The sequence below is a fragment of the Passer domesticus genome, chromosome 7 (genome assembly GCF_036417665.1).
Source record: "Passer domesticus isolate bPasDom1 chromosome 7, bPasDom1.hap1, whole genome shotgun sequence".
Lineage (NCBI taxonomy): Eukaryota > Metazoa > Chordata > Aves > Passeriformes > Passeridae > Passer > Passer domesticus.
The window spans coordinates 52,865,306-52,877,811 of NC_087480.1; the positions used below are offsets into that span (position 1 = coordinate 52,865,306).

Below are 12,506 nucleotides of genomic sequence, written 5' to 3' on the forward strand. Positions count from 1 at the left end.
GGGAGGTTGAAGAGGGAAACTCTAATCTGTTGGGGTGGGTCATAAATCAGGCAGACAACATCATTAATCAGGGATGGGACAGAAGTGGAAGGAGGTGGGACTGAAACTGCCAGCCTCGCTGGGAAGGGGGCTGTGCTTTTTCCTTTTTTTCTTCTTTTTTTTCTTCTTTTTTTTTTCTTTTTCAAACAAATCTTATTTCTGATTCCGTTTGGCCCCAGCCACGCTGCCCGCATAATAGCAAACCCGGACACAAGGCTGTTTAAGTGAGTACGCTACCTCTGCTCTGAACCTTGCAGTACAAGCCTGCCAAGCATTAAATCCCTTTATAATTATCTTCTTTATATAACACTTCATGCTTATCATGCTTCATTGGATGAGACGCTTGTTGGGTTAAAAAGAGGGTTTTAGAGACAAAAAGCAATTGTATTTGTTTTATTTCTCCAGTCTCTTCTTCCTTCCCCTTCTCCCCACCTCACCACTTTCCAATCCAGCTCTTTTGAAATGTTGGCTCTGGAGGGGCTCTGGCACAGCAGCACAATGAGGAGCGTCAGTTAAAATTAAACAAAGTTTAGATTGGGGTCCTCGTGCAAAGAGACAGGCATGTGAGAGCAGTCAGGGAGGTAGCAGTGTCTCTTGGGGACACCCTGCTCCCAGGTAGACCCATCCAGGCAGGAGCAGAGTGTGAAGCCAGAGGATTAGCAGAGGCCTGAAAGGGAAGGAGCCCTTTCCTACCAGCTGAAGCTGGTGTGTCAGAGAAAACAGAAGCTGTTGAGAATTCACACCATAGGATAAGCACTACCCAGCGCTTCTCCACAGTGTCACACCATTAGTAGGCTTTGATGGGAGACAAGAACATCTCATAGCAAAGACAGAATTAAAAAATTAACAAGAGTCATAAATGAACTAACCCTTTGTGCTCTGCTAAGCCAAGAACATGATGCTGCTGGTGGGTTCAGTACTAGAACAGCCCACGTGAACTTGGGAGAGGATTGAGGACACTGAACTGAAGTGTGGGATTGTCAAAGGCTGAGAAAGAGCTGCTGGGCTGTGCTGCTTGTGTCCAGATTTTTATCTTTATTTGGTTTTACTCCTTTTCAGTAATTCAGTAGTATGTAATACTGTATTTTTACTGTATACTGGTGTTCAGTGCTGAAAGGGTATGGAGAAGATGCTTCATTTCTTTATGAAGTGAGGCTTTGGCATTACTTCTTCCTCTGGGATGTGACAGTGGAGAGCAAAGTGCTTGGCTGTGTTTCTTTATTCTGCTCCCTCTTTTAACGGTTGGAGAGAAGTTGCATGTATCAATAATGGTCTCAAACATTATAACCAGTGTGCAAACTGAAATTGTATCAGTGTCCTGTTCTTCACTGTCCCGTGGTTAACAAAGCTCAGCCAGGCAGGCTGTGACTGTACAAGCTCAGATCTGGGGGTAGGTGGTATCTGTTTAATGCAGTTGTCCAGAGGTTTGGCCTAATTTCATGCCTTGAGGCAGTTTTTTATAGATTTTGACATCTTCATGTAGGAAGAGACTCTTATTTCTTTTGAACCCATGATGTTTTAAAGCTGAAGCATCTGCAAGCCCAAGGGGTCTGCTGGCTTCAGGGGCAGTAGGTTCTGCATGCCTGCATAATTGGTGAAAAACCCAGGATGGAATTTTATTTACCCCTACGTTGGGGGTGTGGTTTAGGCATCTTGCAATTTATGTCTCTTTGCCTGCCCCTTCTTTTCTTTTTTCTTTTCGTAGTTTCAGAAATGCTGTTAACTTTAATTTGTAGAGTTGCTTCCTGGGAATGAAAAATCGATGGGGGGCTATCGCAGTGTGAAATTCGACTGTCACTATTGAGCTATAGAGTTACCAAGATGTCTTAGAAGGTAAAAAATAAATCGTGGCCCAGCAAGTGCTCAGCTGTGCTATTTCAAAGGGGATATGAGGCTGATGGTCTGTTAGAGGGTACTTCAGTTAGATGGATGATGATTCCCTGTGAAATATTGGAGTTATTCCATAGGTAAGAGAAACTTTAGCTTATAAAACACAAACAGCTGCCTTCTAGCAGATGAATTCTGCCCTTAGATGTGTGAGCAGCTTGTCAGAGAGTGGACTTGTCCCTAAAATTAGCCTGTTTTGTTTAACATTGTCTCTGATGGAGCATTGTGGATCTTGCCATGTTCCTTCTGAAAATACTTTGAGGATGTGACTGTTTATTCACATCCCTTAGCTATGCTGCAAGAATTAAGAGGCAGGGAGTGATACTATTTTTTTTAAGAAATGTTTGTGTGGTGCCCAGATGCTCTCAAGAGAAAAGTAACAATTCTCTTTATGTAGGCTGCACTCCCTGTTTGGATTAAAATGTTCCTTTGAAGAGCAGAAAAGGCATCATGTTGTGCCCTATCCTCTGCTGGTTTGCTGTCTCTCTCCTGCATCTGCTGAAGGGCAGCCCTGGCTGCACAAGCCAGCTGTTTGCTGATGGTGACAGGGCTACTGCTTTCCTTGGCACTCACTAACTGTTGTGGCAGGACTCAGAAAGTGTTTGTGCTGTGCCAGCTGCTGTATGACAACAGGATGGTTGTAATTACAGCTCTTGGTAGTTTATGCATTTCTTAGGCTACAGTTATCAAAATAGTATACTTCAAAAAGGACCAGTTTTGTTAGTTCTCATTAAACCATGTCTGGGGCAACTGTAGAGTGGGTAATTATTTTTCTTACACTTGCATGCACAGTTGCAGGACCACTGAGCGGTGCTTTCTGCTGCAAGGAGTGTTAAGTCACATTTAGTTAGAGCTTAGTAAAGATTTCCCAAGGAATTCAATGGCAGAATTCATTGTGCTTTCATATCTCCTTTGCCCCTGTAACACAGAACCCAGCACCACCTTAACAGAAGCAAAGTAATATCAAGTAATAGAATTAAAGTCGTTTAATATCCATGTTGATTTTTTGTCCTCACTTCAGCGTCAGTGCTTTTCCTAACCTTACACCCCACTGCTACAGGCACTTCATCCTGTTTCTCCATTATCTTCTTTCTTCATTTTTGGTGATTTTGTCTGCGAAAAGCTGCTGTTTCCCACACAGTTGCATAAGTATTCGTGCTTTTCCCTCAGATAGCCAGCTCATGACCTGTCCTTCCACTGCGCTGCTGGTTTCCTTTCCTAGCTCTGGGACCACAATTGGTTATATGATACTCATGTGCCCTGGCCTCCTTTAATAGCCTCCTGTTTCTTTTTGAAGGCACGATTACCTTAAATGATGCTAATTCTGATGCTTTCTTTCCCTGTAAAGGAAACAGCAACAGTGTAAAAGTTCTAGGGCGGCAGCAGCAGTTGTAGGAAGCTGTCTGGAGGATGTGTTATCGCGCTGCCCTTGGGTGCCTCCAATCAGCAGTCATGAATGGAGGCTCTGGAAAGCATATCACCTCCACAGTAAAGCCCTTAAAAGGCCATAGATGAATCCAAGTGCTGCTGTAGTAGCATAGATATTTCCTGTTTATTTCAGGCATTTGGATGGGGGCCATGGGAGTAGAAGACATTTATTTAATTGCTCACAGAGGCTGGCTGCAAGGCTCAGCTGCATGTCCAACCTTCTGAGCAACTTTCAGCCCTAGGAATTTGCTATTCCTCTTTCATTTCATGGCTGTTTTATAATTTTGTGCCCTGATCATCCAACCAAAGCTACCAATAACCCCAGACCAGCTCCAGGCCATAGTAAGATGACAAGTTACAGCTGCCATAAGTCTTCCAGTAGAAAAATAGACCTGCCTAGCTATACATGGAGCTTGGTCATAATCCAAACATGTTTACTTGTGGATGGAGGCAGGTGTCCGTAGGCTGGAACCTTTAGCCTGCGTGCCTCAGCAAGGAGAGGAGCTGCATTTTCCATTTCCACCTCCTGTCTTTTGTGGCCCTGGCTTGTATTAAGATAGAGACCACAATGCACTTTCACAGATCTGTTAGAAATACATTTGGGGTCTCCAGGATGAAGGATATGTTTGAAAAGTGAATCTAGATATTAACACATTAGATGAGTAATTATTTCTCGTTAGGAACATTGTTTAGAGAATCATTATCTGACTCAGCCTGTGCTGCCTCTACAAAACCTTGCTGCAGCAAACCATTTTTCCATAGCATGGCTTTTTTCTTTATCACCAAAGCTGCTCCAGCAAAGCAATGGGATTGCATTTATTTTCTCTTTGGAACAGGGAACATAGTCTCTAAATCTAATCAGAATGACCTGTGCATTCTTTCTCCCAGCTTTCATGTCGAACCATAATTGCTCAAATGGCACATTTAAAATTTTGGCGCAAGCTCAGACTTTCACTCGCCGCCTTTTTAAATCAGTCCCAGTGGCCAGTGGATACTGCATAGCCCTACAAATGCATCTAAACATGCTGACTCCGAGGCTCCTTCTATTCTGAATGATCAGCGGTGCCATCTGTCTCTGTTTTGATTGGGGCTGGGCACATGTGTCCCAGCAAAACAAGGGCCAGAAAAAGGGAAGAGAAAGAGCCAGCGCCTGAATTTACTTCCCGCTTCTGTAAAGACATTGTTGGGTTCTGTTATGGAGGCGGGGAAGATGTGAAAGCAAAATTAATTCTTCTGTCATTAAATTCTTCAGGGAATCTTTACCCAAGTCCCTACTAAATGCAGCTTAAAACGCCTTCTTGCAGTGGTAAGCTCCCCTCTGTGGTATTGCAACGGTGCATGCAAGTGTAAGAGGAATAATTCCTCTGTGGGGAAAAAAAGAGACAACATTTTTTGTTTGCATCAAGATGAAATTAGTCAGAAGCAAACTCTGAATTTGGCAAGCAAATGCCAGTATTAACAAGTTGTGCAAGCAAGTATAAAATAGAGGAGCCCGTGACTGAGAGCGCCTCGGAGTCGTGTGTGTGTGCCCTTGCATGCACCCTGCTCCAAATTCACAACTTAGAACACGGAAATTAGAATGGGGAACATTGCATTATTCATAACTTGGCAACCAGAAGCCAGGGCACTTTGCCAGAGTAAACTATTCTCTATAATCACAGGTGAAGCAACATTCTTTAATATCTTACAATACAAAAACATACATTAATCAAGGAAAGAGGGCTTTTTTTTCCTAGAGGACAATAAATTAGCATCCTTGCCAATTTCCTCAATACATGTGACAATGTTTTACAGGATTATAAGTCAGCCTCTTTAAAGGAGGTTAGTCTAAAAACAAATAAACCCAATAAATGAGATTTTTAGCTAAATAAAGGGGAAGCCAACTCCTAAAACGTTGATGTCTTGCCAAGAGATTTGCTTTTAGCATTGGCAGTCTTGCAGACCCTTTAGAGGGTCTAAACTTCACTTGGTGTGATTTGACATGGCTTTTCTGTAAACAGCTTTGCTGGGCAGTTTTCTACATCAAGGCATGCAAACCCCTTCTGCTATAACCAGCTCATCTAGTGAAATAAAATCTCAGTACGTTGTGCCAGTCTGGTAGCCCACATGTTGTGGGGTGATTCACAGTCAATCTGCCACCAGTGCCTGATGCTGGGCTTCTTCCAGAGACTTAAGATACTGAAAATGCCTGAGCTGTATCTGTTTTCTTTTAAAGCCACCTGTCACTTTTCTTTTTGAAAACTTACATGTCAGTTTAAGTGTTTTGCTTGTTAGTAGCAAAGGGGCTTGTTCAGCTTTATGTTATCTTCTTGCACTCCAGTAAGTGTAAAAGTCCTTTCAGTCTGTGGATCTCCCACTGACTTCAGTGCTGCTCAGCCACATCTGCCAAAATAAACTCCCTGTATCTTTAGCTCTCATACTTGCTGCAGAAGATGCTTGCTGAATTGAAAGTGGTGGCAGATTATTTCATCAGGTTGAAAATGAAAGCAATTCTTATCCCAGGAAACTTAGGGGTGTTTATAGTTAGTGTTTGAAACTGAGGTAGTGAGGGAGTTGTGTGTAAGACATTGTATGAGTGAGAGCTGAGACAGCATCACTGTGCTCTGCCATTCTGCAGCACTCCTGGGTGTCACAGAGCTGTGCACAGCGTGTTACAGGCTAATAAAACAGGGTCTCTTCTCTGAAAGAGTTGCCCTCTCACCCAGATGTAAACTGGCTATGAGAGAAGGCTTGCAGTTGCATGATTGTGCACTGATGTTGGGGTCGTTTTATCAAGTCTTGAAGATTTGTGCCCCACAAAGCAAGGACTGCACCAGGCTTTCTCTCCTGCAGTGTAGTAGTGGTTATAATAATTGTCATCTACAGCTGAGGTTGGATGTGGCCTGGGGCAATTTCTCTGCTCCTGGAATCTTACTTTAGCTTGACTTTGCCTTCAAAGCATCGACCAGTCTGTTTCTAATATTTATGATATGTAAGCTGCTAGTGACATGAACTCTGCCCCTGGTGCAGGGAGGTGGCATGTATGTTCTGCTGGGTTCTCCACTTTGGACAAGGGAGGATAAAGGCTTTGTTTAAAAATAAATACATCGCTTTCAGGTATGTCAGTGGTACTGTACATTTTCCTCTCTGACAGTCTGTGTTTACAGGCAGAGGAAAGCAAAAATAAATGTATGAGGAAGAGAGAAGGTCAAAATATCAAGTGTCAGAAGTAGCCCATGAAATTTTATTGGTGGTGCATTTAATCAGTGCTAAGTGTTTTTTACAAGGTACATACAAACAGTGGAATTGTAAAAATTTATGGAATGCTGTGTACAGTGTAGCCATTTATGAAGAAAGGAAAATTTATATCCAGTTGAAATAAACCAAAGGGGAATGTTTTATGGAGACTCCTCAACAGCAGGATGCATCAAATGCGATCTGGATAAGATGTGGATGGGGTATTCGCAGGGGCTTCTGTGAGGTGTTTTCCTGCTTGTTCAGCAGCTAACAGTTTGCATCTTTCTGTGGCTCTCAAATAGGCAGGATGCTGGATGCAAGGGACAGTGTGGTGTTTGTGTTTTTATGTACAGTGGAAAGGAAACACAAGTGAACAGCTGCTACTGGTGTCTGTGGTACAAGGCTCTCACTCTTGGGCTTGCTCCAGTACAACATTTCCTTGAGCAGCCCTTAATACCAGCTGGGAAGGGTTAACCAAAGCCAATCACACTGACATCAGCATTTTTTTGTTTCCTTTTTGGTCCAGTATTTTGTTGATGATAAAGCACAGACTTAGTCAATTGAGAGATTCCAGAGCTGCAGAATCAGAGATAATTTAATTAACGGAATTGCTTGTGATTGCCCACTGGGACAGCGGGTAGGAATTGCTCGATTTAATTTGGAGAAACAAAGATCACATGCATGCTAATGTTTAACAAATAACCAGTGTTTGGGTTAAGGTTTTTTAGCAAAGAGAGGGTGGCCATTTCCCAGGGGAGATTTCTCGGGAGGCGATTGCTGCTCAAAGCTACACTAGGTCCTTTTTCCTCTTCCATTGTGTTTCTGCACACTTCTTCTGGCCTTGTACCTGAACAAAGCAAGGATTTCTCAGAGAAAGAAAATGTTCTTATTTTCAGTGCTCAAGGGAAAATGCTATGAGTAGTGGAAAAATATGCATTGGGCACAAAGACTGAAAATTATCACATTCTGTCTGCCCAGTCTTGCTTCTTGATACCCAGCATCCTCAGCTTTGACTGCCAAGGTGTGGAAAACTTAACCACAAAGTCCAGGGAGAAGTACAGGACCCAGCTTCTTCCACAAGGAGCCCTCCCTTCCTGTTTTTGCTCTTGTAGAAACATTCTCACTCAGGCTCCTCTGTGTGTGGTGGTGTCACAGCGAGTCTCTACTCCACGATGGAGGTGCCCTCTTGATACATCCCTCAGCCAGGGAGGACAGTTCAGGTGCTGGGGAGGCCTCTCACACCTGCTGGAGAAGCATGAGCACTGGGACTCAAGGTATAGCTCTTGGCAGCAGTTGTGCTCAGCAGGGCTCCCTGGAGGCTGATAAATGACGTTATCCAAACACGTCAAATCAGAGCGCTGAGGCGCAAAATTGTTAAGAGTCCTCCTGCATCCAACATGAGGTCAAGGCAAAGCAGAGAGCCAATTCCTTCTCCGTAATTCCCTCTGCCTCACTTGGCAGGGTAGCTTGTACACAGCCTTCCCCTGTCCATGGCACTTGGCTTTCTGACCCGCACTCCACCCTGGCGTTACCCTGTAAAAATTCTGCCCAAGGCTGCTCCCAGCTGTGTCCAGGCAAGCACACACAAGGTGCACACACAAGAGGGAATCCTGAGGGAGTTCCCAAGATTGCTGCTGCAGGAAGAGTTGCTCCTAAGCGATGCTTATCTTTAGGATACAAGCGGCAGGTTGACGGTAAAGTGACACTAAATGGAATGGCATGTGTCCCAAGTGCGCTGGCCACCACGGGAGCCAGACACATGGGAAGTGACTCTCGTCTTTATTCCATCCCTGGAGGTAGTTTCAGTTTCCTTTATTTACTAATGTTCTCCCTATTTCCCTTGACCTCATTTCCTCCAGCTTTTCCGAAGCAACCATGCAATTCTCGCTCACTTTGGGTTGACCCTTGGCTGCCACGTCCCTTGTTGCTGCTGCTCCGAGAGGTTTTCCTGAAATCTCAAGTGCAAAGTGTTCACTTACGGCCAAAACTCCTATCTCTCATGTGAAGTAGGAGCTGTGTCTTCAGCCCTGTGCTGTGCTTCAGGATTTGTCCTGTGAACTTGCTTGGCAGGGAGAACATGGAGTTTAAATTCTGCCATAGCTGGGCTTTGATCAGTGCTGGGAGGTATTGCAGTGGCTCAAGATCCCTCTCTTACCAATGCACCCCAGTCTTGTTAATAAATGTATATTTAACAATGTCTGGAGCGTATGAAGTGATAATAACTAAATCAATACCTCCCACATTGATTGTCCAGGATCCCTACAGCGTGACGCACGCAGCGGTGTGGTAATTTTCCAGCTAACTAGCACCCTGATCTACAGCCCTCCTATTGATTGGCCATTGTATCAGGCAGCCTCTGAGCATTATTGCTTATACCTCTATTCAGCCTCCTTTTCTGATTCATTCGTTTATTACTGGACAGGTGCGATTATCTCAGAGACTTTCCAAAATTGGCCAATGGGGGTCAGCTGTTTAGATTTCTATAAACAAACCATTTTCTATCTTCTCTAGTTGTTGCAGTAGCAAATTTTTCTTTTTCAGGTTTTGGCTGTTACTGGGCTGGGACTGGGGATGAATGGGCATTTGTATCTGCTCAAGAAATCAACTTTTCCCTTTCCTTTTTGAGTTGCCCACCCATCTGAGGAGGACAGGTAGCTCCACAGATGGTAAAAGGAGAATTTAGCAAGGGTTGAGGTTCTGCTTGCTTCGTGCTTTGGGTGGGAGTCACACTCACTGCCTTTACACCTCCAGTTCCCTTGTGCATGCAGGAAGGAGAAATGGACTCCATGAAGTCAAAATCAGCTGCAGTGTTCAGCCAGCATCAGTTCAACAGTGGGCCAGACTGGAAGAGAAACAATTTTCTCAGCCAACAATAATCTTCAGGCTATAAATAAATAAATCTGTTTCTTCCTTGGACAAAACTAACACCTTTCTAGACTTTCTTTGAAAATGCTAGTAACTCTTTCTTGAGGGTGAGAACTCAAGCTGGGATATGGTAATAATTTATACCAACGAGCAGGAGCAAGTGGGTGTTTTCACAGCAGGGAGGACTGTCTCCTACTGAAACTCTTTCATCTTGCTCCAAAGAATATTTATGGATTCCAAGACTTGAATCCACAGTGTCCCTGTCCCCAGACAGTCCTCACCCACTAGGCTATCATGGGACATTTGTATTTCTTTACCTTTTTTGCAGTTTTAAAATTGTTACCATTTGCTGGCAGCTGTCACTTGCAATGAGTCTCCTTCTGATGAAGATCTCAGCTCATGCAGAGCGTGTCTCATCCCTACAAAGGCGGGAGTGGAGCTGAAGGAGCTTTGTAGCACTGGTAGTTAACCATATACATTCCAGCAGCTTCACTTTCTTCTGAAGTGTCATAATTAGGAAAATCACCCAAGATCTCTTTGACTAGTTCTGTTACCAAAGCCTTGGGAAAAGCCATCAGAATCAGCTTGTGGGAGATTCCCCAAGTCCCTCCCTGCGTGCTAGCGACAAGTGACTAATGAACAAAGGAGTGAGTGCCTGCCTGCAGTGAGAGTGCTGAGATTGCAGCTCACTCCACTGGTTGTAGTAATTCCACTAGACCTGTGCTTTAGCCACCTGTTGATGAATCATCCTCTAAAAAGGTAGAAGACATAGGTGCCGCTGTGGGTTATCTTGTGATTGATGATGCAGCTTTTGGTATCGAGATGCTCTTCAGAGTCTTCTGAGCTGGAGTCTGCTTGGAGATGCCAGAAATTCACTGACACATGTGAAAATTGTTGGTTTTGTTTTTATTCAAGAAAGTGAGAGCCTTTTGTCAAGTCTCTAAATCTTTTCTGGGGAGTACTTGAGGGCCCCTCCCTGTGGCTGCACTGTGTAGAAATCTGATTTTGCAGCGTGCTGGAGTGACACATCCTTGTCTGTAATGCTCCCTGCATTTCATTTGCTAAGCATTGCTGTCTGCCCTTGCTTTTAGGTTGGTAAGTTGCTCTTTTCACCAGCCTTGCAGAACCATGAAAATACACTTGCCTGGCCTCAGCACTGTGCCTCTGTGACAAAAGAGATAATGCTGCCCATCAAAAATGACCCTAGGAAATGGGAAAGCTGAGATTGTAAAGCTGCCTTTATAGCCACCCTGTTGGCACCGTGTCCAGTGCTTTTGGTTTCTCCGTTCTTTCAGCATTAAATTCAAAAAGCTGGGGCTTTCATTAATATAAGCCATTGTGTTGATCCTGTGTAATGAGCTGATTTTGCATTTCACGAAGCTGATGGCCAGCAAAGGCCTCCATTCTCTAAGGGGAAGAACAGCTCCTATTGCCCACAAAAAGTTATATCAGCAGCTTTAAAGCAATATACAGAACTTTGTCTCAAGCATGTGGTGCTAAGTAATCTCTTAAGGGAGACAAGAAAAAAGGCAGAAAACAAACAAAAAACCCCAACAAAAATATCTATTCTTTAAATATCTGTTCTTGCTCTGTATGATGCTGGTAACTCCAGCACTGGTTGTGTTCTTTTGTGATGTGTTTGGAAGTGTTTACAAAGACACTTTAAAGAATTCACACTAGGCTTTTCGGGAGTTCTTTTTTAACCCAAGTTGGATGTATTAGTTTGAAATACGATGCTATTTCCTGTGTAGTACCTATTGTGGGATCTTTTTTCCCCCAAACTCTTAACAGTCTTGTGTGCTCAGTGATGTTCACTCTTCATCATCTTTTGCAGAATTACAGAAGACTCCGCAGTGACAACATTTGAAGCGTTAAAGGCTCGTGTCCGTGAGTTAGAAAGGCAGCTCTCCCGTGGGGACCGCTATAAATGTCTCATTTGCATGGTGAGTAGCACTCCACTCGTGGTAATGAATCAGAAATGTCTTGGTATCTGTGCCGAGGAGGGGAGAAGCTTTTCTCCTTTTTCAGGCGGACTGGGGGAACTCATCACCAATTAGCCTTCCAAATTAAGGTCTTAACAACTCAAATTTCTGTATGAATTACATTGTTTCACTGGTATTTGTAGCTGTCGCTCTGTATCAGGATCAAGAAGGCCCCAGCTTCAGAAGACTTTCTGCCTTCCTGTAGAAAAATCCCACATACCAGCATCCTTTTCCTGGATGTGCAAATTTAGGTACATAGGAGAGAGTAGAATCTGTGATCTGCAGCTCACCTTCTCTGATTTGGGAACAGGGATGTTGCCTGAGCATATAAAAGTTGCCAGTGTCCTGTGTGCTCTCTGGTGATGCTGTGGCCTTCCTCAGGAAGGGCAGCAGCTCCCTCTGATGGCCCAAGCCTGCAGGGCTCTACGTCTCCTGTTGGGTTTGTGTTCTGCTGAGGACAGAACATTCTGCTTGGTGGAGAGCTCCCTCTGCAACTTCAGCTTGATGCACGGGCTTCTCTCTCCCAGCCAGCTCACGACTTGGAGGTGTGGGAGTGCAGTCCTTGTCACTCATCCCACAGAAAGGACAACAGCTAGCTGCTGATTTCCAGAGGTTTGTTAGCAATGATAGAAGATAGATACTTGAGAAGGCATGTCTGCTGAAATAGCAGCAGCATTCTTGAGATGTAGTTACGCTGCTCCTGCAGAGCTGAGTTGTGATAAGGGTTGATCTTACCCTGTCACTGGTTTTCAAATGATCTGGTGACCTCTCTGATGAGAATAATGGCAGGTGGCCAGGGCAACTTCAGATGCTTTTGTGATAACTCTGCTGAGCTAGGTCATCACTTGAGTGGATTATGGGCTTCCAACAGGAGTTCTGGGAAGTCAAGAAAAGGGATTGAAGGAGACTTTCTGCCACTTCTATACAAATATTACAAAACCACAACTTATATATTACACAAGTTGGTTCTTCTAATCAACTTTTTTAACAAAATACAAGGCAGTGTTACTCACAAAGAAAGGCATTGTGATGGGTTTGGGTGTGAAGAATCACTAGATCACTGCTATGGAAATAATATGTTTGCTTCTT

The 12,506-nt window shown here is 43.9% G+C and overlaps 1 protein-coding gene across 6 annotated transcripts in view; it reads left to right on the forward strand.

Annotated features, from left to right (window-relative positions):
- RNF220 (ring finger protein 220) overlaps nt 1-12,506 on the forward strand; it is a 210,819-nt gene that overhangs the window by 187,743 nt on the left and 10,570 nt on the right. For all 6 annotated transcript variants that reach the window (XM_064428681.1, XM_064428683.1, XM_064428684.1 and 3 more), the window contains one exon: nt 11,270-11,378. In XM_064428681.1, coding sequence (XP_064284751.1) covers nt 11,270-11,378 — 109 coding nt within the window. The remainder of the gene's footprint in view (nt 1-11,269; nt 11,379-12,506) is intronic.